The following is a 13653-nucleotide window of genomic DNA, read 5'->3' as shown; positions in this document are numbered from 1 at the left end:
ATTTCATCCGATTCGGATCTCACCACCTTCCAGGAATATTCGTTAGGACCATTAGCCCGGATCAAGTCTGTGTCTGTGATGACATCAGAACAGACCTCCACACATCGCCAAGGTTCTACTCACATCCTGCACTCTTTGCGTTGACCTTGAAAAATGCGCCGAGCTGCATCCACACTTCAGCCTATCTGAACTTATATGAGACACACAAATACGCTCTTGATCTGCCCGATGGCTATCTCACCTTTTTCTAGAATTCATGCTCCTCGAATGCGTCTCCCAGGTCGATAAAACGCAGTAAATGTCTCATTAAAGGCAGCAGACTGTCCCCAATGTGGAATCTGCAAAGTTTAGTTGCTTAAGCAGGAAATATGTGGTTTCTGGCAAACGGATATTTGCCGGGGGCGGGTATCTGCTTCAAGCAAAAAAAATATCAACACCTTCATATGCGAGACCGGCCGCAGTGTAAGAGCCACCAGGCCGCCACCTGATACGAGCACGACCAAGATCGAGGAATCGCCATCTTCTTCGAAATACAATGATATGAGTACTAAATATTTGATTTAATTACAGCTGAGTGGCGTGAAACCGATAAGGGAAGTTATGAGGGTGGCTTTTCTTTCTTGAGACCTACATATGTACATAATGTGGCAAGTAATTGAGATTACCTCAAGATCAGCATCATGCTTACTCGTGATTATCGGTGCTTACCGAAGATTATTGTGTTTATTTTCATCCTTTTCCGTAAATACTACAATGCGGGATCAATCCTGTTTATCTCATTCTTTGCCTCATGATGGTAGTCGTTAGAATAAGCCCGGCCTGTGCAGCCCAATTGGGCACAGTAGTGTAACTAGTTGACGACAGGGATGTCAGTTTACCATAAATGTAACTTGGGGTACGCCTTATTTTACAGCCAATCAAAGGAAGTTGATCAACTACATACATGCTACCTCCATGCATGTTGTCAACAAAGCTATTCCTAGTTTGGAACACTTCGCAGAGTAACACGAGGCGCGTCAACCGTGACATACTGGGATAACAACTATCAACCAAGTTGGTCAGAATTAAAATTTAATTATCTGTTCTGGTTTTGTGATACTATTTACTCCTATTGACAAAAAGGTACATCGCAGCTCTTTAGCAAAGGGTATATCTAATACATCTAATAGTACACCCACCAGGGACTGAGCGCCTCGAAACTCGAGACCTCTAGACCCGGCAACTTGAGTCGCAGAATTCCCCCCTTCCCCTCACGATCAACGTCGCCCATCATTCTAAATACACCAACAATCTGGAGGCGGTCATGCGGCACCACCGGGCGCCTTCTTCGGCTCATCACCGTTAATCTTATTCCAGCTGCCAAACAAACCAGTGACAGTGGCGACACCATAGGCGGCGATTGTAATTGCAAAGACAGCTTTCAGACCACCCATATAAGCATCAATAATAACGGAAACCTGCGAGGCCATAAAAGCTTCACGGATTTGCGTTGCACCGGTCCCAATAACTATGGCCGGGTCGATCTCGGGGAGGTTTATGGTAACTGTTTCAATCAACTTATTGTTAAAGACACATTGTGCTCCTGATAGAAAGAAGGCTCCGCCAACGGTAGTGAAGACTAGCATTACTGTTAGTAGGCAGCTCATGTAAGCCACGGTAAATCGGGGACTCACAATTAACGATAGCTGTAGCCTGCGACATGTCCTCTGGGGAAGCATGGACTTGTGCATTCGACATCGCAATTTGGAATGTCCAGCCCGCGCTGAAACCAACGAGAATCTGATACCCAATCCATTTGCTAGCAGGCGTTTCAATACCAAAAGTATAAAATAGGCCACATCCGACGGTTCCCAAAACGCCGCCTATAGTCCAGAACAGAGGTACGATGCCGATTTTTGATAGTGCGAATCCCTGCCCAATGGCAGCGAGGGTTAGTGGGATAATGAGTGCGAGCATTTTGACACCAGATCCGATTGGGTTGCTGTTATAAACGCTCTGGAAATAGATCGGAATAAAGTAAAGGATGATGACGTAGGCACCGCCGAAGAAGAACATGAATATGGAGCCCACACAAATATAGCGTTTCGTGAACTACAGCCATTCCACTGTCAGCTCATGTCATAGCAGGATAAACTCGCATTGTGTCTTACCAGTCGAGGAACAATCATTGCACGTTCCTTCTGGTAGATTTCCCAAGCTACAAAAGCTAGAACTATCAAGAAAAAGCCGACCAGCAGTCCTATAACCTCACTGCTCTTCCAAGAACGTGTTTGACCGCCATACTGGAGTGCCAGCATAAATGAAACGATCAATCCCATCATAAGGGCTCCACCGATGAGGTCCATTTGCAAGAACTCCTCTTTAGGTGCAGCCCCCGCCGGGGCTGCACTACTTGGTGTCTTGAAGAGAAAGAAGATCGTTCCGGCAGCTATTCCCCCGACGGGCAAATTGATATAGAAGCACTATTCCGTGATCAGTGATAGTCCTCATATGTCAATGGTTCTCATCTTACCCAGCGCCATGACACTTTTTCAGTAAAAGCACCGCCAATGAGCGGTCCCAAGACCGCAGCAATGCCATAGGTGGCTCCGGTAAAGCCCAAAAGCTGTGGGCGTCTTTCAGGGGGCGCAGTGAACCCGATAATTGTGAAAACTCCCACGCCAACTCCGGCTCCTCCGAAGCCAGCGATAGCTCGGCCCACGATGAGAGTTGTAGGGTCTTTGGCCACGGCGCAAATGAGGCTGCCCACTTCAAAAATCAAGATGGCAACGAGAAACCAAAGCTTGATCGGAAAGTACTTGTAAAACTTTCCCCAGGTTGATTGGAAGCCTGTAATTATTAACAATTTCACATTTATGTGGTTTCAGGCCTACGTATCCAAGCATTCGTATCTGGGAAGAACGGAGCAACTCTGTATGAAAGGTCAGCACATCATCCGGAAACAAATCTGTCCATGTAGCTAACCACTGCCATATGTCATCAAATAGGCTGCCCCGTACCAGGACACTTTGTTCAGGTCATGGAATTCGTCCGTTATTTTGGGAATAGCTGTGCCGAGAATGGTCTAGTGGTAGCCTTGGTTAGCTAATGGGGTAGATCGCGAAACGAGGGACTGACGTTGTCAAGCGCGACCAAAAACATGCCCAGCATGAGCGAACATAGAACAGCAGCTAGGCGGGCACCATGCGGGTATTCATCAGTGGTATGAGCTTTTGCATCGTGATCGGTGACATGCATACCACCTTCATCTGAACCTGACACGCGGGTAGATGAAGGCCGAGAAGGTTGTTCCACCGTCGCCTGTTTCTCTGAGTGCATTACTTGCTTGTCCATTGTTGACCAAGCTTTCAAAACGGTGAAATGTAATGATAGAAGAAAAATTGTCTCTTTCCACATTACGAACTAAGTAGCTTTCTTCATGTATTTCGGCCTTCGGACGAAGCCCAGCTGCAACAGATAGAACAAAACAGACATGTCACATCTCCGAGCTAGAGAAGGAGGGAGGAGTTCGGCCGAATCAAGCTCAGCCCAAGCTCAATCTTCTTCTGTAATTCTAGTAAAGAGACATGTCTGATTGATAGGATTCATACACTGTATCAGGCTCGTGGATAAAAATGCCGAGATACTTGAAAGGGAACTGCCAACAGAAGAGTAAATTTGCATCGCTTTAGAGTTGCACGTTGCCTTAGCGTGTGCATATATGTGGGAAGAAATATAGCCATTTTAACGCCAGACCATAGCAAAAATCTCGGTTCCTGTTTAGGGCCTAGGGGGGCCATATCCGAGTCTGACAATATGTATACATATCTCGGTTGAATCGTCCGACCTCGGGACGGACTGTTCGGACGAGCGACCATGAGTCAGCAGGAACACGTCCCGACCTGGGCCCCCGAGCTGCGCCCGAGAAAACAACATCTAGAGCCCCCATCATCTACAAGGAAACCCTCGGAGATCTCCAATACTACATCTCTAGTACTAACCATCTCGGTTCAAACTTTTTAATAAGGTATCTTCACATTTTTACACTCAGGCAAATGATAGTCTCTCTGCCGCAGTTCTAGCTTGCGACAGCATACCCATCGAATGATGAGTGCCTCCTCGGACGAACCCGCAACGAAGCGCCGAAGGGTTCGCAAAGGTACACACAGCTGCTGGGAATGTAGACGGAGAAAAGTCAAACGTACTTTTTCATCGCCGGATGATGCAATCTGCATAACTTGCCATCGCCGAGGCACAAAATGCATCAACCAAGTGATCTTGGACGGACTGGAAATGGCCGAGAGCAGTAGAGGAGATGCCGAGCAAGATGCTACTATTAATACACGACGGTTGGGCGAGAAAGGCGTCCGTTCTCAACCAGATGATATTGTTAGCTGTTCACCACCGACTACCTTTCCAACAACACAAACAACACCGGCATCGTCAGTGCACGGCAAAGTTAGTCGGCATCTTCACATACGCGGCTCTTGACTAATTATTCTATAAAGCGAAACATCGTGTCGAGTCACTTACGGACCGAGAAATCACCAACCCAACTTACGATACCTCAGTTGGCACCAACACCAGAGTCCAGTCATGACTCGGTCTGCGAGGCTTCCGCATATCCCAGCATCACTCAAGCTCTCCGGAGCTCCCTCCCTCCTCGGAAAGATATTGGAATTCTGCTCGAAAATCTCAGCAGCATGTCCATCTTTTGTTATCAATCCAGCTTCAAGCGATGCAGCGCGTTGCCGAGCGAAATGGCCAAAGAACAAATACCAGTAGCCAATATATTATATTCAGAAAGCCACCCCGTCTTGTTGGCAAGACAAATGCTGCTTTTCGCAGTAGGGTTGCAACACCTCCCTCCTAAAAAAGCGATACCTAGCCTCACCAAGCCTCATCGCGCCATCATGGAGCAGGTAGCAGAATCAGCGATCAAGCTGGTGAACACGAATGACCTCTTGCTGGGCACTTTGGAAGGTCTCGAAAATCTCATCCTTGAAGGCTTCTACCACATAGATGGCGGCAACATCAGACGATCCTGGATCACAATGCGCCGTGCTGTCACGACAGCACAGCTATTGGGCTTGCATCGACCGGGTCACTATCGCTTCAAAATCATTAGCCAGCAGAAAGATCTTGATCCTGCGGTCATGTGGGCCTGTGTGGTTTCCACAGAGCAATTCTTATGCTTGCTACTGGGTCTACCAACAAGCACCAGCGGTGCAAATTTCACCATACCCAGAGCAACGGGCACCCGTGTTGAGAGCGGCAACTTGCCTGTACTCATTCCGGATGTGGTGCGCAAGATTATCAAACGGAATCAGATTCATATCCCCCAGGAAGCGCTTGACATAACTCAAGAGATCGATCAGGAACTCTTGAGGGTCACCGAGCAATGGCCACCTGCGTTCTGGCGACCATTGCAATTTGCGGGTCTCAAAGTCAACTCGGCGGATGCATTCTGGGAAACTCGACGAGCTTGGGACCATATATTTTATTACTCTTTGGTCAACCAGCTTCATCTGCCATATATGTTAAACCCAAGGCATGCCTCGCAGAGGGTGTACTCGAGAATCGCCTGCGCAAACGCCAGCCGCGAGATTCTACTCCGACAGATTTCGATTCGCACGTTCAATCCGGTCACAGCTGGCTGTCGGATGGGCGACTTTGTAGCCCTGATTGCGGGCATGACACTGATGCTAGCTCACATCTTGAGCCGCTGTAATAAAGGTACCGAAAACCTACTCGTGCATCAACGTGTTGGAGACCGGGCGACCGTGGAACGGGCTCTTGAGTGCATGGAATCTACGTTGGAGGTGCATGATCATGTCCTCACCGCTAAATGTGCTGCCCTTCTCAAGAATTTGTTGGATATTGAGGCGGGTCCTGCAGAGAAGCGCTCGGGTCATGGTCAAGAAGACAACCAAAACGTGTTGATAGCCAAGGTGCCATACGTTGGTGCCATCAGAATTGCGCGAGATGGTATTTCTATTACGCCCTTGGACACAGAACAAGAGCAAGTTCCCCATGAGGGTGTGACAATTGGTGGCTTTGGATCTATCGAGGTCAGAACACCACACGACCCTGACAATTATACTGACGATTTCACGGCTGATGCTGCAGCCTCACGAGAAACCGCGCATACAGTGAGACCATCATCAGCACGGAGGCACGGGGGACAACTTTCCCAGACCACGTCTGGAGATGTTTTCGCACTGCCAGAAGAGACATTCCCCGATGCTTCCACAGGTATGGAAGAATGGCTTTTCCAAGGCCTTGACACTGCCTTCTTTGATGTGCTGATGAGCGGAGCTGGGGAGCAGCCGCTGAATGGTATTGACACTGAAGCATGGAATTTTACAATGTCCCCATGAACCCTGGAATGATAATGAACGATTTGCAAATCCCAGGTATCTCCTGATTTGGTGTCAATTAACATAGCCCAGTCTACATACAGACACCTTTCTTGAGATACAAAATGATTTAGACATAGTACTATACATACTTGGCTTTTACTGGGTATGAAGACGCTGTGGCATCGGTCTCAATAACAGACACTAGGAAGGGGAATGTAGCCTGAAGTATGATCATTTCTCTACCTAACCTTGGAAATGAAATGGTTATTGGTAACAGTGGGTAGACATGCATGAGACAACAAAATGTTCGCTGTATCACGCAAGATATTCGCGCGGTCCGGGACCCAATACACATTATATATCTCGAATTTACATACAAATTTTTGCTCCAAAAAGGTCCCCATACGCTTTTCCTCTTTATTTATAGCTTTATCACCGGTAGTAGCTTCATATATATCTATGAACGCTTTTGACTGATTTTCGCCTCGAGAGGAAGGGTTGGACTCGCCGCTACACGGAGAGTGACCCTCTTGAGAGGTGGTCCAAGCTTCTTAAGAGGTGATGCATCGATCAGTGATCTCGGGAAGCATTTAAATTGGTTTAAACTAGCTGACTCAGTTACGGTTAGACATTTTTCTATGGGAGGAATGGTAAATGAACGAAGTTTGTAGTAAGGGGGGAGAATCCTAATAATAACACTAAATTAGAATCTAATAGAGCTAGTTGCCCTGGAACTGGTGCGATTTCACTATAATATCTAGTCGAAATGTAGAACTTGATCCTCCAACTTATTCCCAACATGGATACTGGCGGGCGCGATAGCGTCCGATAGTTCAACGTACAATTTATTTTAAGCGTCGCAGTAGACTAACCAACCCCACTGTGTACTCGACAAACCTATTCTAAAATTATCTAAAATTATCGCCAACGGCATTCATAACCCGAACGCGTATTAAGCCGAGTCGCCTATATGCTCATCCACGAAGTCCCGCTCCATATGCCGTCGCCCAAACTCAAGCGCCCCAACATTTCAACCCTATCGAGGAGTCGAGCTGAAGGCTCACACGAAGAAAGCTTGGTCGGCATAAGAAGATAGTCCTGACCAAGAATTTCTTGCCTTCCTTCAGCGGTGCGTTCACGCTTTACCCATTGTCCCACCGCACCGTTCGCGCAGTGGTGATGGCGTAGCCTTCTATGATAAATGAGCCACCAGGAGACTCCGACAGTCATAGGTACCGACCGAAGCAGCGATAGCCACGGCAGAAGAACTCCCGAGCCGTTGGTCGACGTTGGGGTAGACTGGTATGCAAATTGTTCGCGGCGACGGCGCGCGACGGCGCGCGACACTGCGCGACGGCCAACCTGGGCGCTCTTGGCTCGGAGCAGATAACGCGGCCCACCCTCATTTGCAATTTTAATGACGGGTGTAGATATCTATCGGAAAACATCGGCGAATACAACAAGACATATATGAACATTTGTAGGCATATAGACTGCTTTTTATCCATGGTATTTAGACTAATAGAACATTTCACTCTGCCCTTCTTATCGCCGGTCAGTGTACGTTTTGAATCTTGAGTATTTTTACTTTGACTGACAACATCCCAAGATTGTACACTATAAGACCTCCAAATGACTTCAAGACATCCCGGAAGTGAGGAGCAGCCTCTGACAATTTCTCAATGGCGTGAGTTACAAGAGACTGTTTCCGAGCCAACTCACATTTTGTCGCTGCTTGAGCGAGCACAACCAAACACATCAAATGCATGGATCTCATTAGCAACTCCCGAACAAATCATTACACAATGGGAGGATATCACAGCACTTCGATCTCAGGGGAAAGATCTCCCAATATTCGGCGTGCCATTTGCTGTCAAGGATAATATCGACGCTGCTGGGTTCTGCACAACGGCCGCATGCCCTTCATTCGGTACCGAGCCTGTCGCTACCGATTCAACAGTTGTGCAACGGCTGAAAGCACAGGGAGCCATTGTCGTTGGCAAGACCAACCTTGACCAGTTTGCCACGGGTCTTGTCGGTACGCGTTCACCGTATGGAGCCGTTGCCAATTCCTTCGATCCGAACCGAGTCAGCGGCGGTAGCAGCTCGGGGAGCAGCGTGGTCGTCGCCCAGGGACTGGTTCCTTTCTCTCTTGGCACAGATACAGCAGGCTCAGGTCGGATACCTGCTGGGTTCAATAATCTTGTTGGGCTCAAACCCACGCGGGGCGCTTTGAGTGCATATGGCGTGGTACCAGCGTGCCGCTCACTTGATTGTGTTTCTGTCTTCGCCCTGACTCTGGAAGATGCCGATTTGATCCTGAAACTGGCCGAGGAGTATGATCCTCAAGATGCATACTCGAGAGATCGTGCTAGCTGTGCGACTGAAAAGTCTCCTCGAGGAGCCTTGCCCTCCCAGTTGACACTGGCTATATGCTCCAACCCTGAGTGGTTCTGCCAAACTGAGCAGGCTGCAGCATACCAGGATGCATTGACTAAAGCCCAGCAGCTGGGGTGGAAGCTACATCCCGTTGAGTTCACACCCCTATTTGCCCTTGCCAGCCTCCTGTATGAAGGCCCATGGGTTGCTGAACGATATGCTGCTATCGAGAAGTTCATCCGCTCAGTGCCAGCTGAAGCCATGGACCCAGTTGTTCGGGGTATCATAATGAAAGCCGAGAAATTCTCTGCTACAGAACTCTTCGCGTGCGAGTATTACCGACAAGACCTGACCCGTGAGATCGAGCAGATCTTCAGGCCATACGACGCGCTGCTAGTGCCGACGGCCCCCACATTCCCTTCTATGCAAGATCTCAAGGATGAGCCGATCAACGCAAACAGTCAACTGGGTACATATACCAACTTTGTGAATTTCTTAGATTGGTCTGCTTTGTCAATTCCTGCTGGTTGGAGAGAAGACGGTCTTCCTTTCGGTATCACACTGATAGGACGGGCGTGGGAGGAGCCGCGATTGTTCCAGCTCGCTCGGCGCTGGATGTCTGATGCCCCGCGCTTGCTGGGAGCGACGGGTGTGGAATATCAAGAGCAAAGCCCCGAGCTTACTGTCCCCTTCAATTCGATGCAGTTGGCGGTAGTTGGTGCCCATCTTACTGGCTTCCCTCTGAACAAGGATTTGGTCTCACGGGGCGCAACCTTGATCACTGCTACAACCACAGCCCCGTGTTATCAGCTATTTGCACTGTACACACCAGGGCGAGTATCAAAACCTGGTCTGAAAAGGGTTACTGATGGCGGAGAGGCAATCGAAGTGGAGGTTTGGAACATGCCGCTCGACAAGATGGGTAGCTTCCTCAGTACCGTTGCCGCGCCCTTGGGCATCGGATCAGTTGAGTTGCAAGATGGCCGGTGGGTCCACGGGTTCATCTGTGAGCCTTCTGGACTCCAGAATGCAAAAGACGTCACCAGTTTTGGCGGATGGCGAGGCTACACCCAGTCCCTCGACACTTCTACCACCGGATCGTCGCGCGCTGCATCTACTACGCCTGCAACGAGCATTGGTGAGAAGCGTATCAACACGGTTCTGGTCGCCAACCGTGGCGAAATTGCGCTGCGCATAATCCGGACCCTGCGTGAGATGAAGATTTCATCTATATCTATCTATTCGAGTGCCGATGCTCGGGCACCACACGTTACAGCTGCAGATTTAGCACTTCCGCTGGTCGGAAACACAGTATCTGACACCTATCTGGACGGCAAGCAGATCCTGGCTATGGCTATCGAGGCTGGTGCGGATGCTGTCATTCCTGGGTATGGTTTCCTTTCGGAAAATGCCGAATTTGCCACCGCCGTCGAGGGTGCAGGTCTGGTATGGATTGGTCCAACTCCAGAACAAATGCGTGATTTGGGCTTGAAGCACCTTGCTCGTGATATCGCAATTACTGCTGGCATTCCCATTGTTCCCGGTAGCAAGGGTTTAGCCAACAGCCTCGAAGATGCACTGGTAGAAGCGGAGAAAATCGGCTATCCAGTGATGGTAAAAAGCACCGCTGGTGGAGGTGGAATCGGCCTTCAGCGGTGCGCCGATATTGATGCACTCCGAGAAGCATTCGATAGTGTCCGTCGACTGGGACAGGCAAATTTCGGCGATGATGGGGTTTTCATCGAAATTTTTATCGATCGGGCACGACACATTGAGGTTCAGGTGCTCGGTGATGGCGCTGGTCGAGTCATTTGTGCTGGTGAGCGCGACTGTTCGTTGCAGCGTCGAAACCAGAAAGTTGTCGAAGAATCCCCTGCTGTTTTTGTCCCAGTCCGAGTCCAAGCTGATATGCGGCGTGCTGCTGCTGCTTTGGTTGCTTCATTGCAATACCGCAATGTTGGTACTGTCGAATTCATCTTCGACATCGATACCGAGAAATTCTACTTTTTGGAGATGAACACACGTCTCCAGGTCGAGCACCCAGTGACTGAGGCTGTAACAGGCCTTGATCTTGTCGAATGCATGATGCGCATTGCCATGAATGATTGCGCCACTCTGTTTCCTCAGCAGATAAATGAGATTCCGGTCTCTGGTGCAGCGATCGAAGCTCGTGTGTATGCTGAAAGCCCCGTTCAAGGATTTCGGCCTTCTCCTGGAAAGCTTTTGAACGTCGAGTTTCCATCCGATGTCCGTGTTGACACTTGGATCAGTTCAGGTCAGGAGCTATCGTCGTCTTTTGATCCGATGATTGCAAAGATCATTGCACACGGCGATGACCGTCCTGCAGCTCTTCGAAAGCTTTCAGACGCTCTGGAAAAGACAATAATTACTGGCGTGGAAACAAACCTAGGATATCTGCAGCAAATTGTTGCTTGGGAGGCGTTCAACTCTGGCGCCTTCACAACGGGATCCCTCAATGCATTCACGTACGAAGCTCGGGTCGTCGAGGTTGTTGATCCTGGGTCCGACACAGCTGTACAGGACTTCCCTGGCCGTCAAGGCCTTTGGCATATCGGTGTGCCGCCCTCTGGCCCAATGGATTCCTATTCATTTCGTATCGCCAACAAAATAGTCGGCAATGATGACCATGCTGCAGGACTTGAGTGCTCAACCCAAGGTCCGACACTGCTCTTCCACTCCCCAACCACGGTTGCGGTCGTTGGTGCGAATGCCCCTATCTCTGTTGACGGGGAAGAAAAGCAGCCTAGCATAGCCATCAAGATTCAGGCTGGACAAAAACTTTCTATTGGTAAAGCCGCCAATGGTGCCCGAGTTTATCTTGCTATTCGAGGCGGCGTTCAGGTCCCTGAGGTCCTAGGCAGCCGTTCGACGTTTGCAATCGGTCATCTCGGAGGACACAATGGACGCAGCCTTCGCATTGGCGATCTTCTTCCATTGGCACATGTTACAGAAGAGGAAGTTCCATTGCTCAAGGGCCAAATCCTTCCCCTACCGACACTTGAGAACCCAGAATGGGTCGTTGGCGCGATCCCTGGGCCACACGGTAGTCCGACTCATTTCACACAGGACGGGCTTCAGGAGCTGTTCAATGGCAAATGGACTGTCCATTACAACAGCAATCGGCTTGGAGTCCGTCTCACCGGGCCTCGTCCAGAGTGGGCACGGAAAACGGGTGGCGATGCTGGCCTGCATCCCTCCAACATCCACGACAGTCCTTATTCAATCGGAAATGTGAGCTTCACAGGTGACGAGGCAGTTGTCTTGACCGCAGATGGGCCAAGCCTGGGAGGATTTGTCGCGTTTGCCACGGTCGCAGACGCCGAGATGTGGAAGTTTGGTCAGATGCGGCCAGGCGATCACCTTCGGTTCCATCCTATTTCACTTGATGATGCGCAGGCACTCGCAAGGGATCTTGAGCATTCGATCGCTACCCTCAGCCCACTGACCAATGGTGACTTGAGACAAACAAGCTCTGTCGTTGTCTCAAGTCCGATTGTCAAGGAGATCTCCGACGCTGGCCGCTTCATTCGATGCTGCCAGGCAGGCGATCGAGCCCTGCTGCTCGACTTCGGTAATGAAGATAGCTTTACCCTACGTCAAACATTTCACATCATGAACTTCATTGAGAGGCATCGAATCTGTCCGATCCCAGGCGTTGAGGAGCTCACATCAGGGGTCCGAAGCCTCCATCTTCGCGTGAAAGCAAACTTCTCGCTCCCTCAAGTCCTCGATGCGCTGGTCGCGCACGAGGTTTCTCTTGGAATAGAGCTCCCCTCCCGATTATCCTCGCGCATCGTGCACATGCCTCTCGTTTTCAACGACGAGAGAAGCCGCAAGGCCATTGCCCGCTATACTTCGACTATCCGTTCCTCAGCACCGTATCTACCCAGTAACATTGAATTTTTGCAGAAACTGAACGGGCTTGACAGCCCGAATCAGGTGGAAAGCAATCTTTGTGATGGCACGTTCCTGGTACTGGGAGTTGGTGATGTGTACCAAGGGTCCCCCTGTGCCGTGCCACTGGATCCTCGCCATCGACTCTTCGGAACGAAATACAACCCATCCCGTTCCTTCACCCCTCGTGGCGCTGTGGGTATTGCTGGTCAATACTTGTGCATCTACGCAACTGACTCGCCTGGCGGGTATCAGCTCGTCGGTCGTACAGTCCCTATCTGGGATGAGTTCCACAAGCCCAGGCTGGGCGAGAAGGTCCCGTGGACGTTCTCACTCTTGGACCAGATTCGTTTCTACCCTGTCACTGAAGAAGAACTTTCCGCAGCCGAAGCGGATGGAACCTCCAGTGATCTCATCAAAATTTCTGGCACTGAGCTAGACCTCAATGAATACGAGAAGTGGCTGGGAGAGAACGAAGAGGATATCACTGCTATTCGGGAGCGACGATCGGAGGCGGTACATGAAGCGGAATTCTTCAACGATCTACTCCAGCCATACGATCCCATCAAAATGCGGACAGGTCGGGGACGGGAAAGCGATGAAGCGATGACTGGAGAGCGGGTGAAAGCACTCTTGCCTGGGAGATGTTTCCGCTGCGCTGTCAAAGAAGGCGGTGAGGTTCAAGCAGGAGACCCTTTGGTGAGTACCACAAACGTCGACATCAATATTCAAGCACCAAGCTAATAGTATTTAGATTTGGATCGAGTCCAACAAAATGGAGGTCAGGATTTGTGCACCAGTCAGTGGAAAATGTGTGAAACTGCTGGTTTCAGAGGGAGACATCCTTGGGCCCAGTGACGATGTTGCTATTATTCAATAGGCGATGCCGTATGTACATAGAAAAGAAGCAATACCATGAAGTATATTCAGATAATTCGTCATTCGTTATATCGTTGATAAAAAAATCCGTTTGGTGGAAGAGTATTGTAGGCAACATTTCTCATAGAGTAGTGGAGTA

The 13653-nt window shown here is 49.7% G+C and overlaps 4 protein-coding genes across 4 annotated transcripts; 2 read left to right on the top strand and 2 right to left on the bottom strand.

Moving 5' to 3' along the window:
- Window positions 1-1301: 1301 nt before the first annotated feature.
- Window positions 1302-3333, bottom strand: N7479_005785 (MDR family MFS transporter; the record flags this gene model as incomplete). The annotated part of the gene is made up of 6 exons (XM_057253481.1): window positions 1302-1618; window positions 1674-2091; window positions 2151-2462; window positions 2513-2829; window positions 2965-3064; window positions 3118-3333. The coding sequence occupies 6 exons, from the start codon at window positions 3331-3333 to the stop codon at window positions 1302-1304; spliced, it is 1680 nt and encodes a 559-aa protein (XP_057107343.1).
- A 753-nt stretch (window positions 3334-4086) lies between these two features.
- N7479_005784 (uncharacterized protein) lies at window positions 4087-6359 on the top strand (the record flags this gene model as incomplete). The annotated part of the gene is made up of 2 exons (XM_057253480.1): window positions 4087-4437; window positions 4488-6359. The coding sequence occupies 2 exons, from the start codon at window positions 4087-4089 to the stop codon at window positions 6357-6359; spliced, it is 2223 nt and encodes a 740-aa protein (XP_057107342.1).
- A 948-nt stretch (window positions 6360-7307) lies between these two features.
- On the bottom strand, window positions 7308-7829 carry N7479_005783 (uncharacterized protein; the record flags this gene model as incomplete). The annotated part of the gene is made up of 2 exons (XM_057253479.1): window positions 7308-7775; window positions 7818-7829. 2 exons carry the CDS (start codon window positions 7827-7829, stop codon window positions 7308-7310), a joined length of 480 nt encoding a protein of 159 aa, XP_057107341.1.
- A 144-nt stretch (window positions 7830-7973) lies between these two features.
- N7479_005782 (bifunctional urea carboxylase/allophanate hydrolase) lies at window positions 7974-13379 on the top strand (the record flags this gene model as incomplete). Its single annotated transcript, XM_057253478.1, has 1 exon — window positions 7974-13379. One exon carries the CDS (start codon window positions 7974-7976, stop codon window positions 13377-13379), a length of 5406 nt encoding a protein of 1801 aa, XP_057107340.1.
- Window positions 13380-13653: the final 274 nt, after the last annotated feature.

The sequence above is a fragment of the Penicillium vulpinum genome, assembly GCF_028829585.1.
Source record: "Penicillium vulpinum strain IBT 29486 chromosome Unknown utg000003l_segment0_segment0, whole genome shotgun sequence".
NCBI classification, from domain to species: domain Eukaryota; kingdom Fungi; phylum Ascomycota; class Eurotiomycetes; order Eurotiales; family Aspergillaceae; genus Penicillium; species Penicillium vulpinum.
This window is presented reverse-complemented; position numbering and strand designations above follow the sequence as displayed.